At 31.7% G+C, this 17,664-nt stretch overlaps 3 protein-coding genes and 1 pseudogene across 4 annotated transcripts; all 4 read left to right on the top strand.

Annotated features, from left to right (window-relative positions):
- Positions 1–247: 247 nt before the first annotated feature.
- LOC149892769 (uncharacterized) lies at positions 248–7,330 on the top strand. Of its 2 annotated transcripts, none has more exons than XM_090096280.1 (8): positions 248–407; positions 3,726–3,827; positions 3,962–4,406; positions 4,526–4,721; positions 4,923–5,342; positions 5,449–5,571; positions 5,663–5,936; positions 6,801–7,330. In XM_090096280.1, the coding sequence occupies exons 2-8, from the start codon at positions 3,796–3,798 to the stop codon at positions 7,174–7,176; spliced, it is 1,866 nt and encodes a 621-aa protein (XP_089952406.1). In that variant the 5' UTR covers positions 248–407; positions 3,726–3,795; the 3' UTR covers positions 7,177–7,330. The 2 variants fall into 2 exon arrangements, with proteins under 2 accessions (XP_089952406.1, XP_089952404.1); XM_090096278.1 differs by lacking the exon at positions 248–407 and adding an exon at positions 1,403–1,570.
- A 2,412-nt stretch (positions 7,331–9,742) lies between these two features.
- Positions 9,743–11,978, top strand: LOC145184846 (uncharacterized; annotated as a pseudogene).
- Positions 11,979–13,273: 1,295 nt separating this feature from the next.
- Positions 13,274–15,902, top strand: LOC149892767 (uncharacterized). The gene is made up of 2 exons (XM_090097890.1): positions 13,274–13,346; positions 13,916–15,902. The coding sequence occupies exon 2, from the start codon at positions 13,923–13,925 to the stop codon at positions 15,072–15,074; it is 1,152 nt and encodes a 383-aa protein (XP_089954016.1). The 5' UTR covers positions 13,274–13,346; positions 13,916–13,922; the 3' UTR covers positions 15,075–15,902.
- LOC149892768 (uncharacterized) lies at positions 15,078–15,902 on the top strand. The gene has a single exon (XM_090097897.1). The coding sequence runs from the start codon at positions 15,078–15,080 to the stop codon at positions 15,831–15,833; it is 756 nt and encodes a 251-aa protein (XP_089954023.1). The 3' UTR covers positions 15,834–15,902.
- Positions 15,903–17,664: the final 1,762 nt, after the last annotated feature.

Below are 17,664 nucleotides of genomic sequence, written 5' to 3'. Positions count from 1 at the left end.
AAAAAAAAAAAATCGTTTTCCATTTTCTTTTTTTTTTTGTTTTGTTATTAGAAAGTTTTAAAAAACTTTAAAAAGTACTTTACTTTTTATTGCTTAACAAACATTTTTTGCTATAAACTTTTTGCTATAAACTTTTTGCTCTGAAGTGTGTTAGTGGTGTAACCGGACACTCTTTAATACACGAACTCCCAGATTAATTTTTTGTAAAAAAAAACGAGTAAAAATTATTTGCATTGGGCGTTTTTTCATGCACAACTATTATCATTTAAAACCGAACTACTTAAAGCTCAGAAAAAAAAAAGTTTGGTCGAAGCTGCTGAAGTATTTTGTTCTCTAGGAGCTGAATTCCGTTCTTTAATTGCTTTTGAAAGTTGTATCAAGTTTAACAATTGCTGGTTTAATAAAAAGTAATTTTTTTTTTTTTTACACTGTTGTTAACTGAGCATGTTTTTTTAAAACTATGTATAATAAATTATGTGAGGTTACCAATTGTCTTCCTTTAAGGGACAAAGCCCTTCTTTTTTAGGGTAAGGTGGGGTGTTTTGTTAGGTTTGACGTACCAAAAATAATATCGGACAAAAATAAAACAATAAGATAAATTATATTAATAACCAGTTTCATTGACACACACACACACACACACACACACACACACACACACACACACACACACACACACACATATATAGTATACATTTGAGTACAATATGATCTATTTATAACCCAGTTATGTGGGATGAATTCATTATTTAAGGAGCGGTTTCCTTAGTTCCGCTAACTTAATTAAAGAACTCATTTTATTATTTCAATATAACTACATTCAAAGTTAAGGAGTTTACAAGACGTTTGTAAGTCGCTTGCACACAATTCGCACACATATCTACTCCAAAATATTCTTCGCTTGCCCATTGATTCCAGCTCAAGGATTGAAACCAATTTTTATCCACTTCATTCAAAATAGCTGCACAAACACAGCAAAAGCCCTCTCTGCTGCTTTTTAGTTGAACCAATGTATATTGCTGATTTAGATCATTAGGAAAAAAGGACTTTGACTGATGTTTTGCACTATCAGAATTAGGTAAAGCTCTTGTAGCAGATGGTTCCTTGATGAGTTTCACAATTTCTGGTAATAAAATGATTGCAATGAGCTGTTTTGCGTGAGTAGGGTTACATTTCTTTTTATGACAAATTACTACAGGCCTTAAAATAGATAACCTTTGACCTCAATTGCTGAATGTTTGTTTTATTAGAGCTAAGTAAATCATTATATAGCAAAATACTGAAAAAAAAAACAAACTGTCATTGATCAATCAAATAAAAAACAAATATTTTAACATGAAACAATTATTTCAACTTCACTGTTTGCATAAGTGATATTTAGAGAGATAAGCAAAAAAGCTTTACTTAAAAATAAATTTAGAAACATCAGCTGTAAAGAATAAAAGTCCTTATTATCAGACATTTATAGTTTCTTTGTTGACTAAAAAGATGAGTCGTGAAGTGACAGATTCGCCTTGTAACAATTTCACTCAACTCTACAGTCAATTCCATCTGTTCTCTCTCAAAAAGTGTAAGCATGATTGCAATATAAAATTTTATATTCAAATGCTTCTTTTATTTACAATTTCTCTCAATTTATTTGTCCTTTTCTTAATTTTAAAAAAGATGGCTACCTTTACATTTAGCCCTAAGGAACTTTATTGATTGCAAGTTATAGAGATCGCTGTTTTTTTTTTTTAAAAAAAAACGGAGTGTTGAAGGCATTGTCGCGTAGCTCATGTACCCATCGAAAATTGAGGCATTTGGTAACCGCTCATCGGTAATTATCAGGGATCGCATTGTCAAGAAGGATTGGATCAAGCATTTCTTTAAAAAAATTTAAAAACAGTGGTCTCTAGGTTACAATTAGCCTTGGATCAAGAAACCGCATCGGGTGGACTCAAGGTCGTACCGACGAACATAAACTCGATCAAAACCAGGCAATCCACAAAAGTGGTGACGTAGTGAATGAAATAATAAGAATGACGATGCTGGTAACTGCGCTGTTGTTATAGTCTGATAAGATCGATACAATTATTTAAATATTTAATATCATAGAACGATAGCTCAATTTTTAGAGTAATATCAGTCTTAGAGCATGCGCGAGAAACCTTTTACTTTTCTTTACCAATTTTCAATTCACCGTTAAGGGAGTTTAATGTTGAATCTATGACGACACAATTTTTGGAATGTTAGAATGGTCAGTCTAACAGTTTTAAAAAGAGTTGTATTCACAAAAAGACGTACTTGGGCCGAAGTAACCAAAGCATTGTCAAATGACTATTCTGTCGTTTGAAAGGCTTTGTAGTTTGTATTTAAGGAGATGAACTAGAGTTCACAGTAAATTTTAGTCCTACTTCGCAGGTCCGGTTTAAAGTTAAGAAGGACTTAAACGAATAATGTTTTAATCGATAGGAACAAGCTCCATATAGTCAAATTGCAAAGGTACGTAGTTAAATAGGGTCTAAATCAAAAAATGAATTAAAATAAGTTCTTCATTTACAAATAGAGTCTTTCAAAAATAAGCATGATTCAATTAGCTATTTTCAATAGTTATAAATTTAATTTAAAATTGCAATCTTAAATTAAGTTAATATGGACTTCATCGATTATAGTTTAATAAAAAAAAAAGGCTCGAAAAGCCAAACAAGAACACCATGAGCCATTTATAAATAATTATTACAGACAGCACATCTGTTTGGATTTCATTGGAAAGAACACTACTAATTGTTATGGAGATTAAAAAAACAATCGATTAAATGAGATTTTAAAACAGGTTTTGAGAACAAAAGTGAATTACATTAAAAAAAACTAGAACTTGAGATTTCAAACGTTATTCTTCTGATTTATTTTTTACTCTAACTATGGCAAGTAAATCATGCTTCAGATTCTTCGCGTATTTTTTTTGTCATAAGTCAATTTACAGTTTTGTCTCTTTTCTTCACTGATATTAGTATTCATCATTAGTCTACCGTTGGGAATTCAAAATTTAGTTACATCTATATTGTTATAAAGATTTTTGAAAACTTTTATTGCTTGAAAGATGACTACAATGCGATCTGGAATCAAAAACTTGGTTTTTGATGTAAATTTTTACACAAAAACATTTTGGTAAAAATTATAACAACTATGGTAAACGTGTAATAATCAACTTGTAATAATGAAATATAAAAAGCAAAAAAGGACTTATAAATATTTTCGATATATCCTATTAAATTGCCAAACTACCAATTTGTTGGACTCATTTACTTACATTTAGCATTTGACTAATATTGAAACCATTTGCCTTACTTACTAAACTTTAAAATAATTGACTTTTTTTACAACATTTGAGAATATTTCTTGCTTTATTTAAGCTACCTGTTCTTTCAATTAGCCAAGAAAAGAAGCATCGAGAGAAATTATTTTTTCAAAATATTTTAAAATAGAAAATATTTTAAAAACCCCTCACAGCGTAGGCAGCAGCTTGATCTTTCAAGAACCATAATTTCAATACAAGCGGACACAACATTGTGCACGGTAAAAACTACTGTATGCAAAGGTTTGTATCCATTGATATTTAAATCCGCAAATAAGCGAAAATTTGGGCTGCCAAGTTATAACATCATGTTCACTTTGTCTAACGAAAACTTTGCTTCAAAACAAAGTTTTGATGTTAACTACAACAACTTTTTTCGTTTTTGTAGGTGCAGCCAGTTAAGTGTCTGAATATTCATTAGTTTTGCACTTTCTCTTTTGCAATATTAACAAACAGAAATGGACCTTAATCCTCTAACTGAAGACCAAAGGTACAAAAAAAAAAAGATTTATTACAACCATTCGTGCTTTATTTTTCACTTTTATTTTGTTAATTTCGTTTTTGTTTTTTTTTTTTTTTGTATTTTTTTCGTCTAATGTTTTGACGCCTTTCTAAATATTTAAGCGGAGTTGAGTTAGACGTCTTAGAGAAACCACCTGTCGTTCAACAACCTTCAAAGGGTTTTGGTTGTTCCCCAAGAGATATGAAAAATAACAAAATTTATTATCCTAAACCAATGAAAAAAAAGGTGGTATCATCAAAGATCATATGTATTGCTTTAATTTCCATACTACTTTCTTTGATTGGCGCTGGATGCTTGTTTTACTTTGTTAACCGTGATTACTACTTTGTTGACCCGATTGCTAGTGCATCAGGTTTTTGTGTACCGCTTCTGATAATAATTTGGCTAATTTTCTACGTACAATGCAGTTTTAACGGCAGACGAAAATTTATGAGATGGTTAAATGCTGTGTATTTATACTGCTGTTGTCGGGTCGATTTCACGTCAAAACTTCGTTTAGCTGATGCAATAGGACGGTATGAGGAGCAGCCCATTTTATCGAGCAAAGTAAGTTTTTAGCTATTTGATAGTAAAACTATTTTTTACATTGTTAATGATGATGGCCTGTTTTTACGGTAACGACAAAGCAGATTTTGTAGCTACAAATTAATCTATAAATTTTAAAGGAAATCACCGAAATCGTTATCAAACATCCTTTCTTAGTGGCCATCATGGAAACATTGTGTAGTAAGATGCCGGAATACTTTTTTTCTTACCTTTTATCCGGGAGTTTGAGAGAAGGATTCGGAAAAATTCTGCCATCAACATCAATTTTAGCGACTGACTTCGATATCATGCTTGTTCCTGAGGGTGTAACTGTGGGTGCGTTTTTTGTGTCTTTAAACTGAGTTTTTTTTTCAAACTTAGACTGCAACCTACTCGTTTACAAGTTTGAGCAAAACTGTTTGGGTTAAATACTTTTAAAATATTTAGATATTAAAGATGTATAAAGATGCTTTCAATGGTCAACTAAAGAACCAACTTTCACACTTTAGCACACTTTCTAAGTTTTTCACTTTTTAGGTAGAAATGAGGACAAAGCTCAGAAGATTGCGCCATTGTTTACTGTTGTTGAAAACGAAAATCCAAATGGATACGTTTGGTTGAAACTTGAAGATATATATTTAAAACAGTGGGATCTGTTCTGCCTTCGAAGACACTCTGATAAAGAAGGAGTCAGTTTCCTTTCTTCAAAGCTCTTTACTGGGTTTTTAAAACAATTAATAACTGAGTCTTCAGAAGTCCGAAATTTTGTTTCTAAACAATTTACTTCAAGATTTGACGACGTATGTATTACTGGAGTTTACAAAGGTCCCGCTTTCAATATTGAGGTTAAAATCTCAAAACAAGGTAGAATTTGGTCAGGTGATGTATGGCAGAGACTGTTTGATGCAGACTTTACTCTCGCCCTTCATTGCAATTTCTGGCCCGAGGCAGCTAAAGGTGTGCTTTTTAAAATTTGGGATATTGTCTATTGGTGTTTGTTGTTCCAGTTTCTCTTTGCGATATTTGTCGCCATTCTCTTTAACAAAAACCTTTTCGTAAACAGGATTTTTTGACCCTGAAAACAGAAAGCATTGGCCGAGCACTGAAACAGTAAACACAATTCGAAAACTAGGATGTCATGTGACGCCGAAAGCATCTACGAATGCACTTGTAAAACTGAATTTAGGTAAAAGCGTCTAGCGCGTGTGTTCTTCTTTACAACTCACCAGTTAAAGAGCCAACAGTCGTTTAAAAACAAATATAACTTTATCTTTCAGAACAACCAGAATACACTTCTTACAGTCAAAGCAGTTCATTAGAGTGGCGATATTCGTTTTCTCAGGCGGAAGTTATTTTGTCAGATAACATTCCTTCGAGCGCTCGCTCTGCTTTTCTTGCTTTGAAAGCAACCAACAAGCGCCATTTCAATCGCAAGGGAAAAGAAATACCGAGTTACGCCCTAAAATGCATTTTACTTTCTCTTGTTGAGAAAAAACCCATCTCATTTTGGGAGAATTCAAATCAAAAAATTGTGGTAGAAGAATTTTTCAGGTATTTTAAATTTTACTCGTTTGTTAAATTGTCGTGGTCAAGTTGCCGAAGTCAGAATTAAGCAATTCTAAGATAGATTTTTAAATTTTGAGCAAATTTTTTAGCATTTTTTTCAGCTGTTTTAATTGTTTTATTATCAATCAATTAATTGATCAATATAATTATGATTAAAATGTAATGGATTCATACGGTAGAGTGCAAAGGTCTTGGGACGATTTTTCTGTTAGGTTTTTTTTTTGTATGTTACTTTATTTTATTTTTTTCTTTTAGTTCAATTTGACTGAAACTTTAAGATAAGATTTGTAAAAAGGAGCTTTCTAAATTCTAACTAAATAAATAAATGACTAAATTCTATTTTACTTCAAAAAGTATTTATAAATAATGAAAAACTTACACACGTAAAAGCTTGGAAAGGATTTGTATAAAGGTCAGTTTGTAGGTTAAGCTCAAATATCACGGCGCTAAAAGTTACAAAAATTAATTTGACCTTAAATATGAGTTTTATAGTTGGTTAGAAAACCATTGTAATCGATAACTGCAACATAATGCGACATCGACAGACCATCTTCTTAAAGAAATCCTATTTATTTTTTGGTTTTCCACATCAAAATCGGCAATTTGAGCATAACATTTGAGCATATTTGAGCATATTTTATTAATTATTATAACTTATTTGCGCATAATTTATTAAATGTCATAATTTATTTAAGCATATTTTAGCATAACAGTTTCATCTGATTTTTGTCGAATCGTGCAAAGAATAATTATCATACCAAAAAAAATAAAAAAACAAAAACAAAGTAGTTTCGCTCTAAGACTTTTGCACTCTGGTTTTATCTGTATTAACTTACTGCCAATATTTAGTGAAATGCTCCGAGAGCTTCAGCGAAGATTGTGCGAGAGAAACTGCCCGAACTACTGGATACCGCGAATAAACCTTTTCCAGGATTTTACAGACCAAGATTATAACTTAAAGGAAGAGATTGTAGATTTGGTTATAAAAAAGCCCATCGGTTTTGTTGCCGACGGATATCTTGAATATGTCCGCTACCTAACCCTAAATTGTTGTTACTGTGGAGATAATGGATATATCGAAGAAATCGAAGCTCAGTATTTTGTAAATAACGAAGATTTACAAGAGCCATTGTGCATATGCAGAATTTGTAAGTGCTCCAACACTACTTCTTCATGTTTTTGTGGTCCGTGCGGTTACGACCGAGTCAGTTTAGACGTTTATTAAAAGCAGACAGAGTTTTTATTCATTAAGATATCTTTAGCTAAAAGAAAATAATGTTGACGTTTAAAAAGTTTTTCGACTTTGTGGAAACTTAAACTTTCTGGTAAATTGTTTGTAATCAGTTTTTTTATTTGAAATAAATATTTCTAATTTAAAAGTATCTTTCTGAAAAGTTTAAACGATAGATAAAACATTTCATAAAACCGCAAATACTTTTCAGTTTGTGTCAACAGGTATGATCGACGACTCTGAAAAGAAATTTTCTATCGTTGCGATTTCAAATTTGAAAAAGCTAAACGTATAAGCTTCTGTTTGCATTAAAAGACCCTTTTACAACTGTTTCACAACCTTTTACCTGCTTCTGATCTTGGTAGGAAGTACATAGTGCGGCAGCGATTTGTGGACTAATTTATAGTGTTGTGACCAAAACTGAAAATTGTAACTAACTTAACTAAAAAAATCGTAACTAAAATTAGTCGACTAACTTTTTAGCGTAACTAAAATTAGTCGACTAACTTTTTAGCGTAACTAAAATTAGTCGACTAACTTTTTAGCGTAACTAAAATTATTCGACTAACTTTTTAGCGTAACTAAAATTAGTCGACTAACTTTTTAGTCTAACTAAATTTAGTCGACTAGGTTTTTAATTTGCGAAAAATATATTGTTACTTTTACCCAAAAAATACTTTTTTTAAATCTTGTTATGAGTTGGTTGTGAAGTAGTTTGGGTGCCATCTTTTTAATAACAAATTGCTGTAAGTTACAATTTACATCTCCAGGGCATCTTTTTCAAGGTTGATTTTCAGAGTTTTTCAAGTTTTTGGAGAAAGGTTTGCGACTTATACACTTGGAGTTTTGTAATAAAACTTATCTAAGTAGTCCCCCGTTAATGTTTAGTACTTGTTTTAAATTTCAATGAAAAGCGGTTCAGATCTGGATTTTTTCAATTTCTAATTAAAGGGGATTATAAATTATAAAACGCATGTGAAATCAATTTATAAAAAAAAAAAATGGTGCCATGTTTTTGAAAGGCGTGTCATGTGCAGAAGCATTTTCGGATTTCCTTAATATAATACCTGCAATGATTTTTTGAGGTAATAATACCTAATTTGTTTCGTTCTACACTCACAAAAACGCAGCTTTTACAGTGACGACAATACGATTGCAATTGTTACGGACTTAATGTTTTTTATTATTTCTGTATTGTGTGGTTGAATATATGTCTTGTTCAACTCTCAATTTTTTTAAATTTTTTTAAATAATTAAAATGCTAATAACTTATCGTGTTTTTGGTATAAAATATCAGCTGCTTGTGACGGAGTTGTTCTACTAACAAATCAACTTTTATTTAACTGATTAAAAGAAAATGTGAGGTACAAACAAAACATTTTCATTACCTAATTGTCACAAATTATATCACGTATTTTAAATTTCTTAAAAACAATAAATCTTAATGAATGTCTTTAAGTTGATTTGTTTGTCATAATTCATGCGTATTTTTTTGTCATAATTTATGCGTAAAATCAAGACGACGATGCTTTCATTACAGTTACCGTATATACTCGCGTAAAAGTCGATCCAAAAATCAGTACAAAATCAATATTAAATGAAACATTTTTTTAATCAATATTAATAAGAAATACGAAAAAAATTTCTAGGAATAAATTCGTTTTTTTTCTGACCCGCATATAAGTCGAATTGGTGTTTTAGAGTAAATATTTCGTCCAAAATTTCTCGACTTATACCCGAGTATATACGGTATGTATTTCTCTCTCTCTTTCTCAGCTTTTACAATTTATATAAGTTTTCCAAATTCGTTGTGTACAATGAGTTTCGTACAACGAATTATACAAAGAATATGACGCACGCACAACGCTTCTTCTGGCGTGACGCAATGATGCAATTTTTTTACGCTAATTACAACATTACGCACTGTGTGACCAGGATATGAAAAAATTCATTTTTCTGACCTTTTATTTTTTCACATTAAATAGTAAATTTATGTTGTTTAGGAAAAATGTAGGTCAGTGCAAAAAAAAAAAATTATAAATTCATCAAACCATTTTGTTTTTATAGTTGTTTGAAGTTGAAGAAAAAGTTGACACAAAATATTTGTTTTAAAATTGTACCAATGCTGTTTTTTATCAATAACTTTGAAACGCTATACATCAAAATCGATTGCATGAATTTAAAAAAAATTTTCTATCCTGGTCTGTAAATAATATTTAGTTTGCGAATTACTTCAATAAAAATAAAAATTGAAGTTTAAACATTTATTTTGTGCATTTTTGTTTATACCTAAAAAAATTCTAAAATATATGAAAATATATTAATTTTATTAAAAACAAAGTAACAGGGAAAAAAAGGCCGCAGGAGGCCGCAAATAAACTTAAATGTTTCATACAATGTAGACTTTCTATTTTTATGTGTAAAAATTACACAGTCCGGTTATCCCCGGAAATTGAGTAATTTAAATATGAATTTTATTTGTTCTTACGAGTTTTATATTCGAGGTTGCGTAATAATGAAAATCAACTTTAAGGAATACCTGTTGAATACGTGCGATAAAATGTTATTGATTAAAAAAGGAGAATTAGAAGAAATTTTATTAACCTTGAACATCAAATTAAGTTCATTAGAAAAATCAAAGCTAATTTTAAAAACAATCAAAGTGAGACATAATCTAACTATAGAAGATGAAAAAGATAACATCAAGAAAATTCTAAAGCAATTTGAAAGACATGTAAACAAATATTCAAAGTTGAAACAAAATAAACTTGTGGCCGAATTGGAAATATGGAGAAACGAAGTTGGGATAATACTGCCTGAAAATCTACCTGTTGCAGCGTCGTCGTCATCCAGGGGTGATGTAGAAGAAGATGGAGCTCCACAAGCTAACAGAGGACGGAAATGAAAAAGACTAAGGTAAAGGCTTAGCTGTTGACATTTATTTGAATTTCTTAAGCATCATGCTATTTGGGACACCCAGTAGCTATATTTTTATTTTTCATAAAACATCATTTAATTCAGTGATCAACCTGAAAAACGTACCTATAACAAAATTCTGGATGATTTTGTGGATATTGTGGAAAAACATGCGAGTGAACAAGGAGAAGATAAATCAGAGTACTTAAAAGAACTTGTCCAAAGATGTGAAAAAAGATGGGGGAAGGTGGAAGGAGTAAAACTTCCAACAATATTGGTACAGGAAGCAACTGCTTTAATTTACAACTTGGATCTATCCATATATAAATCATATCAGGTAAAGTATGCAATCAAATACTGTTGTAGTTAATTGTTTTTATAATTGTACGTTTAAATTTTATATCTCCCTAGGAACTGAGACTTGAGCTTCTCCCAAAACTAATGTTGCCAATAAAGAATGATGTAGATACCTTTAAACGTACTTTGCTACCAAAAGAATTAAGCAGTGACGACAAGCAGACTTCATCCCCTTAGAACAATGTTATCAAAGACACTGTTGAGTCTCTACTAAATATATCCGAGTTTTGTGCTGAAAATCATTCTATACATGTAGAGGATAAATTTGGACTTAATGGATCTGGAAACCACAGCTATCGTAATCAGTTTTCCAATCTTTAAGATGCAGACTTAAAGGGAACAAATTAGATTTGTTCCTTTTGCTGTCCTCTTGAAATTAAAGAATCTTAAAACCAAGTAATCTGGACTAATCCAACCCCTATCTCCATTATTTTTGCCAGGCCTGTTATTCTAGTGAAAGCAAAAGAAACTAGGGAGAGTGTAAAGGAGTATTTTAAACCAACTCTGAGTCAACTGGCTAAAAATGAAACTCAGACTATTCTTTCAAAAAATGGTTTACAAGTATTTGTAAAAACAGAGATTAGTATGGTTGATGACAAAATGGCAGGTTTATTGGTGGGTGATTCTGGAGCTTTTTGTCACTACATCAAAAGCTACGTGCACTTGACCACTGTCTGAAAATCTCATATCACATTGTGGGCCAATAAACCCATACCTGGTCTGAGCAGGACATAATGGTTAAAACTGCTCTAAAAACAGCAAAAAAAAAAGTTATTCAAAACGTACATGAAAAAACAGGAATGCTTCTTGATTCTTCTACTTCTATTGGTGGTCACACTAACAATGGACCAATAGCAGATCGTTTTTTTAGTCCAAAAGAAAGAAAGTCAATCTGTTCCATAATTCTTAAAACAGAAGACCAAGATAGCTTCTTGACTTTGTTATCTAAGTTCAATATACTCCTTAGCATTAACCAGCATGTTGATGTTAGCAAAAAAGTTGATCTTGATAAAGTTAATGAAGTTGGTTATGGATTGATGAAATTCCATAAACAGACATTTCCATGGGCTATGCTCAGCCCCAGTGTGCATCAAATGTGTGCACATGCCTGGGAACTGTTTATGATTACAGGTGGATCACCCATTGCCAAGTACTCCGAGCAGTCAAGCAAAAGTTGGAATAAATACATTAAGGCTTATAAATCAGGAACAAGTTGTAAAGCCAGACAGATGTCTTTGCAAATTAATACATGTGACATTTACTGCAGACTGATGATAAGGACACATCCAATTATTGCCAGTAAAAAAAGACTTTTGCAATGTGGAACATGTGGAAAATTTGGACATACCACAAGAGGGTGTAAAGTAGACGTGAACAACGTATTTACTGAAGAAAAAATGATAATTCAAGAATGTTTTCTGTGACCATATAAAATCAGTAAGACTAATATCTGTGTATATTTGTGTTTGATATTAAATTATTATGAACTCAAATACATTTTATTATGAATTTCTTGAAATTAATAATAGTCAAACATATTTCATTATGAATTGGATATGATATCCAAACAACCTAGCCAGCTATTAGCTTGCTGGTCACGGGGATCGAGGGGCTATTTGTTTTATGAGGCGGGGGGGGGGGGCGGTGGAAGACAAAAATTTTTTTAAAAGTTTTATTTTTTAATTTATATTTTACAGTTTATTTGAAAATTTAAAAAAAAGTCAGAGCATGACTCTCGGCGCGCCCCCCCCCCCCCCCCCCATCCTCCACCACCGTTGCCCCATTCTCTGGGTCAGAGTGCACACACGAAACATTTAACCTCAGAATCAGATTCTTCAGCCCAAAAAAGTAATATACTAAAGTTTTCACAAGATTTCTTTAACAAATAACGGATTTATGAATTTTTTCCAAGAAACCACATTCTGGGCACACTGTGTTACGTTCATATAATTTTTCAACACAACAAACATAAAGGAATATCTTAACTGACACCTCAAAGTAATGGTTTCCCGCTGTATACTAGATAAACGGTTATTCTTAAAAATATCTTTAAACTTACTTTAAGAAATTGTATTTTAAACTGTCGAACAATAATACGTTTTCTCCAATGGAATATGCTGTTCCAATATCTGATTTAAAGAAAAGATTGGATAAAAGAAAGACTATAGATGAACAAAATCCTGTAAATCATAACGATAGCGAAACAAGTTCAAGTCTTTCATCCGGTCAAACAGAAATTGAAGTTGATACTCTGTCCATTGAAGAAGCAGCTAAAACTACATACGAATATTACTCAATCGAGGAGGAAACATCAAAATGGATATGCAATCAATGTGATAATAACAGACCTAAAAAGTACTCATGTAAAACATCAAAGATACTAGATTACCATCTTGAATATGATCACGAAATAATAACGCCGAAAAAAAAGCGAACTACGAGTGGCTTGTCAAAAGAAATTAGCGATAAGATTGATAGAACTCTTAATTTTCTATGTTGCTTGTTGTCCTCCATTTATGTTGGTAGAAAGTAGTGCATATAAAGAATCTGTTTTGTATTTAAATCCAAAGTATAAAGTGCCTTGCCGAAAAAAGTTAAGATCTCTTTTAACTAATTTATATCGAGAAATAGTTGAGCTTTTGAAGTCAAAATTATTATCAATTAAAGTTTTATTTATAACTACTGACGGATGGACGTCCTGTTAAAACTATAGTTACATATCTGCAACAATAGCACAGTGGGCCAGGTGGTGGAAAAAAGTATAAAAAAAACATTCTCAAAAATGACGTTGTTATATACCATTTTAAAGCTTAAACATCTGGCTTTTATAAAATGTATATATTTCTGTACAGCTCTTATGCCGTTTGCATTTCAAGCTGATAATAAAAAAGGTTTTGTTTTTTTTTAAATTTTTTTTTTTTTTTTTTTTTATTTAATAATATTTTTCGTGTTACTAATAAGCATAAAATTGTTATTAATTTTTAAAACTTCATTTTTTATTGCACAATTAAATAAAACTAAGTATTATCTATGAAATGAGCTATTCCAAAGTTATTTTGCAAGTAAGCTATATCAAATAAACTGGTTTCTAATGATGGCGTATTTAAAGTACTTTTTTTAGTGAAAATTTCATTTAAATAACAAAATACTTTTGCGCTCCAGGGTGCTCCAGAAATTTGAGACTTGAAATATCTTGCCCAATATGTACATTATCGATATATATCTTACCTATTGTCGGCGGATATCAGCTGCGTCTCTATACATGATTTTTACAAGCTTCATCTTTGGGGCAGGGGGGGCCAAAATTGTGGCATTTTTTGTGTTCCCAGGCTCCAATCATCGCGATTTTTTAGCAAAACATCTTTTTTATCACATTAAAATGAACATATAAATATTTGGAGCTTGTTTCATGTCTGGTTGTCCAAATGTCTAATCAAGAATATATTTTTTGTATTTGTAGGCTGAAAATGAAATACTTTGATATCTATGCATTCATCATGCATAAGCCTAATAATTTACAAATATCTGATTCTGGTATTGTGGACAAACTTATTGATGCTATGAATTTGCATTGCAACAAGCAGCAATTAGGAACAATAACAACGCATCTACGAGATAAGTGGCGCAAGTCATATAGCAGCATGGCTCGATTTGAAGAAAAGAATAAAAAATGGCTTCAAAGCCATGTTCCTGAAGATTTAAATGTAACACCAATACCTATTGGAAGACCAATTAAGGCAAACTTTGATGACTACTCTACTAAAACCAAAAAACATAAAATTAGTCACTTAACTGAAATGTATTCTGCTTCTGCTTTACAATTTGCTTCAGAAATTAAACGTAGAAAAGAAAATCCAATTGAAAAAACCTCAAAAAAAGATGGTAGAATGTCTAAAGATGAAGCTCTTTGTCTTCTTTTAGATGCTAGATTGACAAAAGGTTCCTACCAAATTATTCGAAATCAAGCAGTTGAAAAGGGAGTTGATATATATCCTCCATATAATGATGTCCGTGATGCAAAGCTGTTATGCTATCCTGCAGATATAACTGTCTCAGACTTTTCAGCTGAAATAAAACTGCAAGCTTTGGTGGATCATACAGCAAAAAGAATATGCAAGGCACAGTATGATATCCTTTGCACTGAAGGCACTCCAGATAGAATTTCTCTGAGATACAAAATAGGCTTTGATGGTGCCACAGGACAGTCCATATATAAACAAATATCGCAAGGAACGGTAACAAGAAATTTAAACAATGAGCAGGCACTTTTTATTACATGCCTAGTGCCATTGGACTTGTGTGGCTTTAAAAGTGGAAAACGATACCCAGCTTGGCGAAATCCACGACCATCATCAACAATGTACTGTAGACCTCTGCGTTTTAAATTTGAAAAAGAAACGACAGCAGTTTCTAAATCAGAAGAGGATCTCATTAGGCTTGAAATTTCAAATTTGCAAGATACTGAAGTTGATATAAATAAAAAAAAAATCAAAATACATCATATAATACAAACTACTATGATTGATGGAAAAGTTCATACTGCTCTTTCAGATGTTACAAATTCTAGTCAATGCTGTACTATATGTGGGGCAAGTCCCAAAGGAATGAATGATATTTAAAAAATGGTTTTGAAAAAGGGTATAACAGGCAGTCATTCATTTGGTTTATCATCCTTACATGCTTGGATACGTTTTTTTGAATGTTTATTACATATTGGATATAAAATGACTTTGAAAAAATGGCAGGCAAAAACAGTAGAAGATAAATTCAAAGTAAAGGCTCTGAAACAACAAATTCAAAATAGATTTAAAGATGAAATGGGCTTGATAGTTGATGTTCCAAAATCTGGTGGTAGTGGAACATCAAATTATGGAAATACGGCTCGAAGAGCATTTCAAAATGCGGAAAAGTTCGCAGAAATTTTAGATATTGATGTTGAACTGATTCTAAATTTGCATATTATATTGACAACAATTTCATGTGGTTTAGACATCGACACTGATAAATTTGAGGCTTTCTGTTTAAAAACAGCTCGACTTTATGTTCATCATTATCCTTGGTACTATATGCCCCAATCTCTCCACAAAATTTTAATCCATGGTTCTGAAATTATTAAAACTTTAGCATTACCCATTGGTATGTATTCTGAAGAAGCTCAAGAAGCACGCAATAAAGACTTTCAAAACTATCGTGAACATTTTACAAGAAAAACATCTCGTGTGAAAACTAACCAAGATTTGTTAAATCGACTATTGTGTACATCTGATCCATTTACTGCATCTCTGAGAAAGACAGTAGGAAGTCACACCAAAACGAAAAACTTACCAGCTGGAGTTATTGACTTATTGAGATCATCTACAGATGATATTAGTTTATAAATGTGTCTTATGTACCTTTATAATTTTGGAAATGTGTGTACCTATATGAAAGTGTGACTATGAATTAAAGCAAATAGTTATGCTCAATCATATTATAACCATCAAATTAATTTGCATACCAAGTTTAGAAAAAAATGGCTTTAAAAATAATCCTTTAGAATAGAGAGCGGACAACCGCGATTTTCGATTATCGATTAATGACCAACCAAATTAAAAAATTAATGATTAATTCGATTAAAGTTGTGTGACCGTTTTAATCAGTTTCGAGTAAACTATTAATCATTTTAATCAAATTGTCTAACAATTAGTCATTTTATTCATTTTAAATCTAGTTAGATTTTTTAAATTTCTAATACTCCTTGTTCATAAACAACTCGATAAAATATTTTTTTTATTTTAAGAGAAAAACACAAAATGAAAAACACAATGAAACACATTTTGTTTTAACATTTGTTGTATAAAAATCACGAACACATTAAAAGATGGCAAACAAAAAGTCTCTCAGTTAGTTTAGCTATTTTTGTTGGTTTGTTTAAAAGGCAAGGCTTCAGATGATTTAGGAATTTTTCCTCTTTTTTGAAGGCTGTCGTGTTGGCTGCTCCGCCAAAGGATTATCTTCAAGTTTATTTAAATCTGAGCTTCTTCCAGGATTGGTTGAGTCAGAATTTGTGGCAGAAGAAGGTTCAGAGTCTGAAATATCATCCAAACTCTCACCAGGGACATCCTCAAAAGTAAACTGAACAATAATTTAATCGAGTTATTGCAGCTACCTTAATTAAAAAAATCAAATCGATTAAAAATCAAATTTCATGAATATTAATCGTTTTAATCATTTAGACGCTCTCTTGTCGCGCTATCGTTTATAGAAAACTCGCTCTAATTAACTTTTTAATCGTTTGGTTTTTTTTTTTATCATTAATCGAAATAATCGATATTGACGAATAAAATGATCACATAGGACGGTTGGCCAGTCTCTACTTTAGAACTAAGCATAAATATCTGTTGCTATGCAACTGGGGTTGCCATGGCAACCACAAAAAAATCATCATGCTCATTCAAATTATAATCATCCAATTACTTTATATACGAAATTTTGAGGCCTATGGATAAAAGGAAAAAAAGTTATGACTTTTTTCCAAAAATATGGGATTCTGGCCCACTGTGCATAGGCGCCGAGTTCACGGGGGCAACAGGGGCAGTGCCCCCCCCTCCCCAGGAAATTTATACTAATAATATATTATCACGGATTATCTCGGGGGCGAATAGATACTCTCGCCCTCATGATATCCGTGATAATATATTATTAGTATAAATTTCCTGGGAGAGGGGGGGGGGCACTGCCGCTGTTGCCCCAGGGAACTCGGCGCCTATGTCTGCAACTGCGCATTTCATTTCTGACAAAACAAGTTTCATCAGTTTTTGTTTGGGCTTTGCATACATAAATGGCCGCCATGATGCAAATAATTTAAAAGAGGCTTTGCTAAAAATCGTAGAAAAATTTAAAGTGGATGTTAAAATAATGAGTATAGTATCAGACAACGCTAGTAACGTACGCAACTGTCTAAATTCTTTAAAAGTTTGATTAAACATTCAATCAATAAGATGCATGGAACATGTTTTGCAATTAGTTGTTAAAAATATCATAGTTTTAGTTGAAGAAGGTGAAAAAGATAATTCGTCTATATTCTTTTTCACTGCAAGAACATTAACTAAGTGCAGGAAAATTGTTACATCTTTCAATAATTCTTCTCAACTTAATGATTTATTAGAAGAAAGTCAAATGCGACAAGGCGTTGAAAGAAATCACATACTTCATTTGATTCAAGATGTG

The sequence above is a fragment of the Hydra viridissima genome, unplaced genomic scaffold (assembly GCF_058129835.1).
Source record: "Hydra viridissima isolate aposymbiotic clone 2 unplaced genomic scaffold, HvirCarnegie_v1 scaffold_1, whole genome shotgun sequence".
In the NCBI taxonomy this organism is placed as follows: Eukaryota; Metazoa; Cnidaria; class Hydrozoa; order Anthoathecata; family Hydridae; genus Hydra; species Hydra viridissima.
This window is presented reverse-complemented; position numbering and strand designations above follow the sequence as displayed.